This window comes from Sminthopsis crassicaudata, chromosome 3, assembly GCF_048593235.1.
Source record: "Sminthopsis crassicaudata isolate SCR6 chromosome 3, ASM4859323v1, whole genome shotgun sequence".
NCBI classification, from domain to species: domain Eukaryota; kingdom Metazoa; phylum Chordata; class Mammalia; order Dasyuromorphia; family Dasyuridae; genus Sminthopsis; species Sminthopsis crassicaudata.
Window position 1 is genome coordinate 254,856,935 of NC_133619.1, and position 14,730 is coordinate 254,871,664.

The 14,730-nt window shown below is 31.7% G+C and overlaps 1 protein-coding gene across 1 annotated transcript in view; it reads right to left on the minus strand.

Annotated features, from left to right (window-relative positions):
- The window catches only part of BACE2 (beta-secretase 2), a 77,094-nt gene that overhangs the window by 18,101 nt on the left and 44,263 nt on the right, over positions 1-14,730 (minus strand). The window contains exons 6-8 of the mRNA XM_074300488.1: positions 12,470-12,571; positions 7,601-7,747; positions 187-355 (exon numbers count right to left, since the gene is read on the minus strand). Of these exons, the coding sequence (XP_074156589.1) occupies positions 187-355; positions 7,601-7,747; positions 12,470-12,571 (418 nt within the window). The remainder of the gene's footprint in view (positions 1-186; positions 356-7,600; positions 7,748-12,469; positions 12,572-14,730) is intronic.

Genomic DNA, 14,730 nt, shown 5'->3' on the forward strand with positions numbered 1-14,730 from the left:
AGAAAAAATCAACTTCAAATTGATTCATGATGAAGTTCAAAATAAGTCCAAGATGTTAAACTATATTATAAAATAATATCATCAAAATAATCTGGTACTAATTTGCCAAATCAGCAATTTTATAGAAAATATTTTTGGTGAAGGCAAAATTAACTTAAGCTATTAGATAATTTAAGAATTACTTACTTGCACAAGGACTCTGTGCAAATCCTATCCTCTTCTGAGCTCTATCAAACACGACATAGAAACCTTCCATGACTGTAGCACCAATTATGAGAGAATTAGCAGAAGATGAGATGCCAAACCGGTAACATTCATAATTTGAGTCAATTCCCAATACAGGAAGAATATAAAGCTATAATTTAAAAGAGAAAAAATAAATAAGAAACCATATTAGTCTATCAGTAACAGAGAACTTATATATATATATATGTATATATTTCACTATGCAAGTTAGTGAGGACAATTTCTTTTTAAAATTAAAAAAAAAAACACTTGACTATTCCCTCTAACAACAAACATTATTTCCCCTCCCATTTCTTCTTCTTATCAATGAACAATGAAATAAAACAAAAGAAAAGATAACCCACATAATAAATATGCACAGCAAAGCAAAATAAAATTTCTCCCAGGTCATGCTCAAAATTGAATGTCTTGGTCTTCATTTTAAGTCTCTTACTTCTCTGGCCGAAATGGTGCATAGTGTACTTCATTTTCAGTCCTCTGGAATTATGGTTGGTCATGTTCACTTTTCAGGGTTCTCATCTTCTAAAATTGTTTTTTCTTTATAACATCATTTTAGAAATTGCTCTCCTAGTTCTGTTCACTTTGTTCTGTATTAGTTTATAGAAATTTTCTCAGTTTTCTCTTATACTGTCCATTAAATAATTTATTTATGGCATAATACATTCCATTTCATTTGTATGCCATACTTAGTTTATCCATCTCTCAACTGGTAGATATCCCCTTAGTTTCCAAGGATTTTTTTCCCCACTAGAAAAGAGTGGTTGTAAAAATTTTAGTTCACATTTCTTTTTCCTCATTCTTTGTTTCTTTGGGGTACAAGTATGTTCAGTTTGATATTTTTGAGTGGCAAAGCTCCAAATTATTTCCAGAATGACTAAACCAAGTCATAGTTAGACCAACTATATATTGGTATTCCTGTTTCCTCAAAGTTTATTATTTTTATCATCCTTAGCAATCTAATAGGAATCTGAGAGTTGTTTAATCTGAATTTCCCTAATTATTAATGATTTGGAGAATTTTTCTCCTTGGCTATGCATAGCTCAGATTTTTTTCAGTTCTTTATATAGCTTTTCTCAATTGTTTCCCTTATAATTTTTACTGCATTTGACTCATCTGTATAAAACTTCTATATTTCATGTAATCAAAATTTTAAATTTTCTTTCAATGACTCTCTTTTTTATTCATGAAAATTAATATCTTCCCCTAAGAAGATATTATACCAAATGATTTTGATGATACTATTTTATAAGATAGTTTGACATCTTAGATTTTGCTTAAGGAAAATTTCAAAGAAACAAGACAACAGTGATTCTATAAGCTGATTGCTTGGACATTTATACCCATTGCCTAGGTAACTCTGTACCTTGAGTCCCTGATTGTATTCTACTCCTTATCATTTTGTTTTCTAAAAACTAATCAAGTGTAAAACTTGAAAAATGGATATTTCCTGACTTTGAAGTTACCTTCTCCTGAACACCAGTCAACCAAAATGAGATTTCTATAACAAAATACTTTCAGAGAAAAAGAATATTATTGACAATATCTCCATGAACTTTAAAGAATAACCAAAACCATGCTTTTATTCAGCAGAAGTTCTCTATCTTGTAAAATGCCATAGTAATTGCTGAATTTCTAAAATAGTTATGCTCTAGGGTATGATATCTACTCAGCAGTTGCACAGAAGAGCTTTACTTTTTAGGGAGAGCATATGTGTGTGAATATACATACCTTACAACCTAGGAAACCAGAATGGATTTTCTCTCATTTTCTGACTTTGCCTCATCCTCAGTATAATCCTAAATCTTCAATTAAAGTCTACTTATTTCTAATATCTACATTTACTAGAAGGAGATAACAAATTCCCTTTTCACAAAGGTTGTCATTACACAACATAGGGATCAGGTAGGGACAAGGTATTTTCTTTTTCCATTACTGAAACTGCCTAAGAAATCAAGTATTCTCAGTTGTTCATGGATAGCAGTGAGACTGCTGTAAGAGCCCACACAATCAAAATATTTATTTATGCTTCTATTATGTGAAAATCCCTGTGCAGAATGTGCATGAGTGTAAATGAAAATCTGGAATTTAAAATTTTTATTTTATTCATGCTTAAATGTTATCAAAATTTATTTGTACAGCCTTCCAAAAATGTAGTCTAGGCCATTTATATGCACTTCAGTTCTACTCAGTTAATTTCCAAAAACAAGCAAACTGGTTATTTCCAAATGAATTATTTTTATTAAATGCTATAATGGATTTTCATGGCAATTTGATTGGTCTAACATTCAAATTATAAATTAAGTTTGGGAGCATTATCATTTTTTAAAAAATTGGTATGGTTTAGTCATAATTACCTAATATTCCTTAAGGTATTTAAATTGCTTTTAATTCTTTAAGGAATATTTTGCAAATGAATCTATTTAAATATTTCAGGTGCTCTGATAGATTAATATCTAGATATTTTATGCATTTTATAGTTAGATGGAATGGAATTTCCCTTTTTAATTTTGTTTCTTGGGTTTTATTATTTTTTATGGAAATAAGGCTAATTTTGAGGATTTATTCTATAGCCCGCAACTTTGCTAATTATTAATTTTCTCAATTATTATCTTTGTTGATTCTTTTGAGTTTTCCATCTTCTTATTAGCAAATAGAAATAATTTTATTTCCACTTTACCTATATGTATTCCTTTATTTTTGTATTATAGCTGTTGCTAGCATTTCCAGGACTATATATAATAATAATGGAAGAGTAGGTATCCTTACTTTAATCCTAAACTTATTGAAAAAAAAAAAAGGTTTTTATCTATCCTCATTGCATATGATACTTGTTTTTGATTTTAGAGAGATGATTTTTATAATGATAAAATGTTTCTTTAGGTCTATATTTTGTGGGTTTTTTTTTTTAAAGCATAAAAGTATTATAGTCTGCAAAAGGCCTTTTCTGCATCTATTGAGATGATCGTGCAGTTTTGGATTTTTTAATAATTATGTGGATGGTTTCTGAATTGTTTTACTGCAAGTCCTCTCCCCTCCCCCAAAACACCCCCCCACACACCTCCCCACACATATTCCTTTTCTTGGTATCCTATTGCTCTTCTTGTTTCATTTTTCAGCATAGCGTATTTTCTTTTAATATTATTTTTTAAAATTCCCTTTTTCTGGATTATCTTTTACTTCTATATGTTTTCATTCTCAATCTTACTTTCTATTTTGAATCTTTGGTAAGATTTGCTATCCCAGATTCCAGTTTTTCTCTGCCCATTATTTATGTTGTACAATCCATACTTTTTACTTACAATATCTCATTTGTCTTTTGAACCACTAGGAACAGTGTTATGTTTCCATGTTCTCCTCACATTCATTCCACAGGGGCTTCTGTCATCAAGTTCTGAATCATTTTCTTTTGTGTTGCTTATTCATAGATGCTTGAAGTAGTTTTCTAGATTGGGAGGCCATATTTCTTTCCTTTGTTCTTGTTTTGCCTGTTGATTTATCTGCTGATGTTCAAGATTTTTAAGTTTTCTTCTTCCTGAGATCTTTGGTAATTTCAGTCTCCTCCCACCCCCAACATTTGCCTACTCACTTTCTGACACTGTCCCCTCTGGTGGCGGTTTCCTTGGGGGCTGAATCTCAAACATCTTCTCCTCCCTCCATGCTCAGCAATTCAATTGATGTCTTTGTCCCAAGTGACTTTTGGAAGGTCAAAATGGCCCCACTTGGATGTTGGATTCTTTCTCCCAGTTTAATAGTTTTACAAACCTCTTGTAACACATATATACACATGCACACACATACACAAATACACATATCTTTTCTTGGTATCCTGTCCCTCTTCTTCTGTTTCTTGGTTCTCCCACACACCACTGGTAGTTGAGAGAACAGCTACACTGGTGCAATAGAATTGTCTGGCCTGGCACTTACAGTTATAAACTTTGCAACATTGGTGACGTGATGATATGGCTCTTGAAAGGTTAGAGAGGATGGAGAATAGGAATCAGAAAGTTGACATCCCTCCATTTTGCTGCTCATGTTACCCAGAAGTGTGCAAATTAGTTACTAACAACCACCATGACAAATTACCAGCTTAAATACTTTGCTTATAGACTTGTACCATTATGCAAAATAACTGAGATAAAGTATATATTATAAAATAAACCTTATACATTTCATATCATATTTTTAAGTTATGCCTTTTGATATATAGCAATCAATTCCCCCTCCTACCTTCCCTCCCATCCCCACCAATAATTTGGCAATCTCTTCATAAGATTTTGGTATTGTTATACAGTTGTTTTTCACTCATCAGACTCTTCATGCCCCATCTAGGGTTTTCTTGACAAAGATACTGGAATTATTTAACATTTCCTTCTCCTAATCATTTTATAAACGAGGAACTGAGGAAGACAGAGTTAGGTGACTCATACAGAGTCCCACAGCTAGTAAGTATCTGAAATAGGATTTGAACTTATGAAAACAAGTCTTCCTGACTTTAGGCTTGGCACTGTATCCACTGTGCCACCTAAATGTCCACAAATTTTTGGTACATATTCTTTATTATATAACCACATATCATAGTGAATATTGGATATATCTGTAATAACCTATTTTTCTAAGACATGAGATTTAAATAATGCAAATTCCCAATCCACTGAAGTATATCTATTGCCATTCCTTGGATAAATTTAATTAAAATTAAAACAGTTCTTTCAAAATATTTCTACAGTGACAAGTTGATTCAGAAAATTCCATACAAGCCTATGGACCTGAAGTAATTTTTGGAAACTTGTCAATAAAACAGAATTTCCCAATAGATCTAAGGACAATAAATTTGAAGATGATCACAATTAACAAAGACAAAAATATTGTTTCATTTGTTAGAAGTGGCCATTTTAGGAGTCAATGCGGTGAGAAACCAGTTTGTTTCATACTTTACCATTATTTGGATTAATTTAAATAAGCTTCTTCTAGAAAAATGCTATTTATTAGACTTATTAAAGATTTACTCATCTCCTTTTTAAAAATTAACATTAAGCAACATGAAATTAAGATGTACTGTCATGGAATATCCGTCAGTGGGGAAGTGCTCCTACTGGAAAAATTGCTAGGCATGTTTTTAGGTCCCAGACCCAAATAGTAATTGGGCTTCTTGACCTTCTGTATCAGAGTTCCTCAGCAATTTCATATTAAAGAACACCCTATATGAAGCTAGAAACACTGATGCTGGTAAAAGAAGTAGAGAAATTAGAGAAAGGACAAGAGAAATAGATTGAAAAAAATCCAAATGTGGCAACTTGAAAATCAGTTAAATTTTTTTTTTATGTGAATGTATGATAATAATACAGAATAGATATTAGAATTCCTACTTATTTCATCTGAGGTTTGTAAAATGTGTATATTTTTATAGTGCCTGATCCTATTATCCTAACAATCCTGATTCCTAATAATAATGACAAATCACATAAATATAGTGCTTTAATATTTACAAAATATATTCTTTATCCTGATGAGATAAGTAGTACAAATATTATTTCTTCTAATATAAAGTTGAAGAAATTGAGGTTCAAAGAACCTAAATGATTCAAATCATTACACAACTAGTAAATATTGAAGCAGGTATTCAAATCCTGGTCTTCTGACACTATGATTAGTGATTTTTACTATATATCACTATATTTTAATGTTTATATTACAAATATATTTTTAAAATATTTCTACAAACCACACAAATAACTTCCACATTCTACTCTTATACTGGCTATAATTAATCAGAAATAGCCCATTATTTTGAAGAACCTGAAAGTACATTATTCTAACATTACCCTGTGTCCACCCAAGAATATAATAGTGACAAGTATTTCTACTGCATTAAAGTTAGAAAGAGATTCTAACAGGCTAAGTGATTTGCCTGAAATCATATAGTGAATCAAGGACATTATAGAGAACAGAATTCAAAAAATCACTTCTAGTTTAATGTTTTTTGTTGGATCTTACTACATAAAAAGTACTGGGTTTGGAATCAGAGAACTTGGATTCAGGTCCTTTTCCTGCTACTTTTTACTTCTATGGATTGTGATCAAATTACTTAAAATTTTGGCGACTAGTTTTTACATTTGTAAAATGAGGGGGTTGGACTAAATATCTTTTAATGTACTTTTCAAGTTTAGGTGCCTCATTATTTTTGTCGCTTTATTATGTTTAAAAATAGTTCCAAATAGCAGACACTTAATAAATGTTTAATTGATAATATTTGTTGAATTGAATGACATTTGTTTTGAAGGGTCACATTTAATAAATCCTGTCCCGCATATGTACCATGGGGTTGTTTTTGTGTAGGCAGAAGACATTTATATCCTCTTATTTCTACCTTGCCCTCCTTCTTCAAGGGATACTTTAATTCCTGTTAGGAGGACAACCAGAAAGTTGGCTAGAGGTCACTCTGTTCTCAGAGAGGGGGTATTGGGCTAGAATTATAACTATCTTCTTTCTTAAACATTACTAGTCTAGGGGAATGTTATTATCAAGTCAATATAATTTCTGATTTTATATATATATATATTATATATAGAAGTGGCCATTTTAGGAGTCAATGCGGTGAGAAACCAGTTTGTTTCATACTTTACCATTATTTGGATTAATTTAAATAAGCTTCTTCTAGAAAAATGCTATTTATTAGACTTATTAAAGGTTTCCTCATCTCCTTTTTTAAAATTAACATATTATATATATATATATATATATATATATATATATATATATATATATATATATAATTGGAGCTTTCTTTTCAAGACTTGACAACTTTCCCACTAAATAAGAGTTTTTCACAGAAATTGTAAATAGCAAAGAAACTTATTTAAGTAAAATATAGTAAAACAGAAATCAGAGAAGACAAACATAGCAGAATATATAGTATATAATGGGAAATTCTTTCATTGGGAATCTGAGCTCAATCAAGAGAAAGAGAGAGAATCTCAGACCTCACTGAAGGAAAAATTCCTCAACATCTCTTCTGTGACTAGTTGGACAGAGAGACATAAAGGAGAATGCACGCTTCTCCCATGTCTTCCTAGAATCTTTTTCTTAATCATCTTGAAGTGGGGCTGACCTCTTCCATTTTCCCTCTTGAAGCTGGAAGCCAGAAGTGTCCAAAGTAACTGCAGGTCCTGAAGTAACTTAAAACTAGAAAGCTTGAGGAGACTGAAGAAGGCTGGAGCTTTCTTGCTTTTGCCAACTCTTCCTCACTCCTTATGCAGGGCAAAGTCTTCAATTATACTAATAAAGAGAAAGTCTCCTCCTACCAATGGGCTTTGGAAACTGGAATTATACATTAAACAAAAATTCAAGTTCATACCTGAGGCAGGATAGTGATACGGAACGATTTACTGGAGTTTTCAGCTCTAAGATATATGGAAATATTGGGAAAATATGACCAAGGAGTTTCATATTTCCAGCATGCAAGCTGAGAACCAGTCCAAAATTCTTCAGAAAATTCTGAAATCTAATGGGGAAAAGAAAGAGACAATATGAAAAAAATGCTATGACTGAGTATTTTTAGCTGCTTAAATCCATTGTCTTTCTCATCACCTTGTCAATTATCTACATTACTTCAAATATTAATTAGTTTAAGCTGAGAATCAACTTAACTTTAATAGTTTGCCTTTAGTTTATACTATAAAGTAGGATATCCTGATTTTAAATCTACCAATAGGAATATGCCAATATTTTAGACTAATAGTGTGAAACTTATATAGAAATGGGCCGTAATCCAAACATAAGTCTTCCTGTAGGTTGTAAACTGAGTTAGGTAAAAATGCTTTATCTAGTTTTATTGTATTTTTATTTTATTAAATATTTTCCAATTATATTCTAATCTGGATCCGGAATCACACTCCTATCTTGTGTTTGATAGATCTGCTCTAGAGGATATTAAAATAATTATTACTAAGGCAGAATATGTCCTTCAAAAAGTCTTACAGCTGGATAAATTGATAAAAACCTCTAACTGAACTCTATGGTACTATAATATAGAGTCTGTATGTTTATCAGTTGTTGATTCTTAAACTAATTTTTTTCCAGGCAAAAAGGTAAAGACCAAGTGAAAAAAATGGAGCCATTTTCAATGAATACTCATACAAGCCAAATTCATAAAATTTCCAGAGGAAATTCTTTAACTTCATCCCCTAGAGAATATCAGGTCCCTGTTTTTTTTTTTTTTTGAAGGTATTATACATATTTACCAGAAGCTAGTTCTGAAAGAGTTCAGAAATTCCAAGCATTCTAAGATAATTTTTAGTACATTATCCAGAGGAGACCAAATGTAGAAATAGCATTGTACTTAGTGTCAGAGGACCTTGCAATTCATACCATCTCTCTGGAGTTTTGCTTCTTCATCTCCAAAGTGAAAGGGTTGTACTAAATAGTCTCCTAAATTCTTGCTATGGTAATTTAAATAATTATAGGAAGTGTAAGAAAATAAGAGAGAGCTTGTAAAAATATCTGGTGATCTTGGTGGGCTTTGTCCATGAGAAGGTAATGAAGATGATTGAGGTTAGATCATGTCACATGAAGATAGATTGAAAAAACTAGATTGGGCAGGTCAAGTGGGGAAAGACTTGAAGGAGAAAACATATTAGCTGTTTTTATAAAGCTGAAGGATTCTGGAAAAAAAATCCTAATGTTATTTATGAAAATAGAATATTAAGTCATGCTACAAAGCAGTCATATCATAAAATAATATCTGTTTAACTACCTTGAAGAATGGACTGCATTATATTCTACATAAATGAAAATTTCTACTGTAGCACAGTTTAGAGACTATAAGTGACTAAGAACTGTTTTATAAGCACATCTTTTTAACATGCCATATGAATGAATACAATTTTTTGCATATCAAAGTACTAGAGCAGGGCTAGTTGGAGGTATTCAGTGTAGAGTTTATTAAGTATATATTTATTTATTATTTTAAAAATTGTGAATTTGTTTTTTGGATTTATAAAATTTATACATAGAAAAAATTCCTTAAATTAAAAAAAATTACTGTGTTTTTTATTCTTGTAAATTTTCCTAATGATCTGCCAAAAAAGGCAACACCTTTCCTTTCCCTAGGCAATTCTTCCATCAATAAGTAGGTTTTACAGAAAAAAGCTGAAGGAATATTATATGGAAATGAGATTATACTTTTTTTTTTCCAGTCCAAGCAGTACAATTAAGAATAAAGGGTAGAAGAGTCAGAAAGGTAAATTTAGATCTGATATAAGTAAAAAGGTATTATTGAAAAATTGCCTAAGAAGCTGTATATATCAAATTTCTCTTTCTCCTTCTCCTCCAATTACAACAGCCTTTATAGAGCACTTTAGATTAACAAACACTATCTCGTTTGTTACTCAGGAGACGTTACTCAAAGAAATAACTGCTTTTATTATTCCTTTTTTATGGATAAGGAAGCTGAAAGCAAATAGAAACTGAAGCCATCAGAAGTTAAAAGACTTGCTCAGAAACAGAGCTAGTCAGTGTCAAAGATGGATTTTGAATTCATCTTTCCTTGAATTCAAATACAGAGCTCTTTCTCCTGTTATCCATACCATTAATCAAGAGATTTCACTGCTATGCATATACCCCAAGGAGGTCAATGACAAAATACAGTATCATTACTTGAATCAAAGTAGATGACCATCAGTTAGTGGCTAAACAAAATGTGGTACATGAGTGTAATGTAATATTTTACCATAAGAATCAGCAAATATGATCAATACAGAAAAGCATGGCTAGGCTTATGTGATCTGATGCAAAGTGAAATAATAAGAACCAGGAAAACGATATATATGCCTGCCCCAATATAAATGGAAAAACAATAACAAAGTAATTAAAATTAGGTGTTATAAAATATAACATTTAATTGTAAAATTATAAAATTACCAAGCTTGGCCCCAAACATAGGATATGTAAAGAGGTATGTAAAGCCCACTCATTTATTTGATCTTTACAACAACCCTGAGAGAGAGCCCCTCTTATAATCTAACCAGTCAGTGCCCATAATCCATCATTGCTAAAGTGAATTAGACTTTATGTAGACTTTCAGCCCAAGTGGGAACCTTTTCCAAAAGGCATATTGACCTTGTCTTGATTTTCAAAATTATGTAAAAATGTTTACAATTTACACACAATTGCATAAAAATGTTAACAGTTATTGAATTCAGTGAGAAATTTTTTTTACAGTGCTTTTGTAGACAAAAGACAAAGCTACCTTTTTGATGATTCTCAACTAATTGAATTGCAAAGTAACTGCTCAGGCTTCCTTCACTACTAACCTTCTGAGCTGATGTATCTATCAGCAGTGGAGAAGAGAATTATAAAACTGTAGAATTGGAAGGGAACTCAGTACTCACCTAGTCTAACTTATTCATAGAAATAATCGCTACAGTACTAAATCCAACAAGTGGTCATCCAGTTTCTGCATATCTGTATATGTGAAGGTCACCATTTTGAGATATTTCACTTTTGGACTACTACAATTTCTAGGAAGTTTATCTTGACATCAAGCCTAAATATGTCCTTTTTCAATATCTATCCATTGTTATTGAATTTACTCTGAAATCAAAGAGAACAAATTTAATCTTCCTTCACATAACAGTCCTTCAGACATTTAGAAAGCTATCGCGTCTACTCTGAGTGGACTAAGCATGACCACTTCTTTCAATTGATATATATATATATATGTCATAGGCTTAAATTTTTTTGTTGTTTTTTTAATCATCCTGGTTGCCTTCCTCCACATAACTCTTCAGTTTAACAATTACTAAATGCAATATTCTAATGAAAGCATAGTGCAGTGGGACTCTCTCTTCCTTGTTCCTGGAAAATATGCCTTTCTCAATGTTGTCTAAAATAATATTAGCTTTGGCTTTAATCACATTGCTGACTCATGCTGCATTTCCATTAGAATCCCCAGATCATTTTGAGAGTAACTGCTATTTTACCATGCCTTTCCCATCTGGTAAAGTTAATTTTTTTTTGGCACCTAGGTGTAAGACTTCACATTTATTCCCACTGGACTTTATCTTATTATATTCTGTTCAACCCTTTACAAATATCATGAGCATGAGCCTTAAAAATGTTAAGTTGTATGTGATTTTACTTTCTTAGTATTCAACTCACTTCCATTTCCCCCTTTTATCTAACCTGTTCAAAATGAAGTATATCTATTTGGAGCCATAGTCTGCTCATGGGTTTCATTACACCAAATCTTAGTAGGATCTATCATGTCAAATTAACTTCTTCATATTAGAAACTTTAGTTCTTGATTACTGCCTAAACCTTGGGCATTTGTATATAGAAATTGGTTTTATTATTTCTTTCTCTCTCAAATTTTGTCTCTTAGTATTTCAACTACTGTTTTTTTTTTTTTCTCTAAAGGTATTCTCTTTGTATTTTCCCTAATCTCTGTGATTTGGAGTTAGTGTTTGCTAAGGTAAAAATTCCTTCCCTTTCATACTTTTTACATTTTTATCCCTTTTCAAATCCATTATACTACTAGTAAGGCCTCTTTTAAGCCTCTTCTGACTTTGTCTAGTATGTCTTTTCTATTTGTAAACTCCCTTCTCTACTAAATATCTTCCACTTTCTGGCATTCAAACCTAGACAACTATAATTGCTAGGAAATATTTCCTATATGGAGCCCAATTTTTTCTCTGCGACTTCCACCCATTGTTTTGGTGGGATTCTCTTGAGCCAAACAGAACAAAATGAATTTCTCTTCCATATAATAACCTTCAGATACTTGTAAACAATTATTTGTATCTTGCACCCCTAAGTCTTTTATTTTACAGGAATATGTAGCCAATGATAATGACTGCATATATAAATAGAAATAAGATATGATTATTCATGTTAAATGTAATAACTAATCTTGATAACGTTGAACTAATGACAAAAGTTTTCCCCTTGACCAAAGAGATAATTGATCACAGGTACAAAATATTGCCTAAATTGTCATATGAGGTCATTGTGTCAGTTTGTTTTTAAATGTTTTGTTTTGCAATAAAAAAAATTATGGGCCTAGGAGATAAGCCATTTATTGGGAAAGAAGAGTGAGATTTTAAAAAAATCCAAAAGAATAAATAAAGTCTAATAGGCATTTTTTCTAGTTTTTACATGATTCTTACAGAATTAATTTCTGTTTTCTCTAAGAAGACAAAGGTTAAACATTGATGATCACACTTACCAAAGATGTTTGGGAAATTGCTTTAATCACAGCATTAAAAACTTTCTGAGGAAGATGCAACAGAGTAGTACCACTATCCACGATGGCTTTATCTACATTGTACTAAAGAAAAGAGAAGGGAAAATAACATGAGGAACATATGATATTATAGCTACACAAAATGATGAATTCCTTTTTTTCAAAGGAATTGTCCAAATAAATTCCATTTAAAAAAAATGAATAGCTATAACACACATCTTGCTTCTATAGATTTAAGCAAGGATATATGTGTGTGTGTATGCACACACAAGGATATATGTGTGTGTATGTATACACACATATATACTAACATATATGCATAATTATACATATATATGTACATATATATTCATATACAATCTATATGACTGTACAGTGCTTGTTTGTCCTCTTTCTCTGAAGGCTGATAATATATTCTTTCATAGTCCAAGTCTTTCTATATTTTTCCAAACCTATCAACTTATTTTCCACACTACAGCAATAATCCATCCTTGTCCTGTCTTGTATTATCATATCAAAATTCCTTTTTTCATTGTAGATTTCAAGTAGTTTCTTCTTTTTAATCAATAAAAATTCACTTTCTTTCCCTTTTTCTCAACTTTTCTCTCCCTCACTGAGAATGAAAAAAGGACCCTTATTACAAATATATACAATCAAGCAAAACATATTTTAAAATAAGTCTATTCTGCCCTCTGAATTCTTCATTTCTCTCAGGAGATTGATGGTGTGTTTCATCATTAGTGTTTTGGAATCATGGTTGTTTGTTATGCTGATGAAAGTTGCTAATTTTTCAAAGTTGTTTGTCTTTATTAAATCGCTCACTCTATATAAATTGTTCTCTTGGTTTCATTCACTTGACTGCATCAGTTCATATAAGTCTTTCCAGGTTTCTCTGAAACTACCCCCTTCATCATTTCTCAAAGCACTATAAACTTCCATCATGCTTATATAGCATAACTTCTTATTATTCTGTAATTGATGGCATTCCCTAACTCCTGCTTCACTGCTACCTCAAAAAGAGTAATAAATATTTTTGTCCATTTTTAGACTTTGTTCTGATTATTATAACTCTTCTTAATTTTCCCTCCCTCTAATTTTTCTTTCTCCCTTTCCCCTTTCTCTCTAATTTCCCTGTAAAGAGAAATGGATTTGTGTGAATGGGGGTTCTTTCCTTCTTTGATCATTTCAAATGTGAATTCCCTCCATTCTCTTTTCCTTGTTTGTACAGATGTCTATTTGGGCACTTTGTTAAGATAATTTTCTCTTATCTTCAGATTTAAGAGCTCCCAAAGTGGTCTGATACAGGACAAATCTCTTTGTTGCCACCTTGGTCTGATACCTGCTAGTTTCTAATCTGGGTTTTTGTCTGACAGTATATTGCTGCCAAGCACAGTTGCTGTAAGACATGCAGGGAAGTTCTGTTGATTTAGTGTGGGAGAAAAGCAAGTTCTTCTTGGTCTGGAATTCTTGCCACAATTATTTCTCTATAGTCTTCAGAGTGCTGAATTGTGTTCCCATTTTCCTCCTGAATCACAGAAGCAGGTTTCACACTTGCTTCTGAATTTCTCTTATCTATGTGTCCTGTTTAGAGTATAAGATTACTGATGAGGAGGGAAATTTAGGTTCCCTCATTAATCTGCCCTAAATCTGTGGCCTAGATCTTGGTACTAAGCAACAAAACTGCCATTTTTCACTAGCCTCCATTATGATAGCAACAACAAGGTTTATTGAATCCCTTTCATGCCCTGATTTACAGCCTCCTTCTAGGCATTAATGCGCTCCAGACCAGATGCCATTCCTACTGTCCAGACTTTTCTCTCTGCTTCTGTCCACAGTTAGAAAAATGATATGCAAAATTTGTCTGCAGGAATTTTTTTTTTTTGAGGAAGTTTGCCTCACTGTTTCCCTCTATTCTCTATCTTGAAGGCATTCTGATTTTTAAAAAATACAATCTAAGATCAAATTAGCTTTTTTTGATTGCTATGTTCATTTTGTTGTTTCATAATGAGCTCATCACCCAACAAAATTTCCATTGGTTTTTCAGGAAAAAAAAAAAAACAACCAAACAAAACCCAAAATTATTGCATATCTAGAGCTAGTAATTCAGACATCTTAGGTAAAAGACAGCAAAGATATCCTCAAAAGAAGGTGAAAAGACAGAACATGTAGAATTTAGTCAATGGGAGAGGAAGAGTTCAAAATTATGAATCAAAACTGGGTTCTTATCCAAAGCAATCTAATCA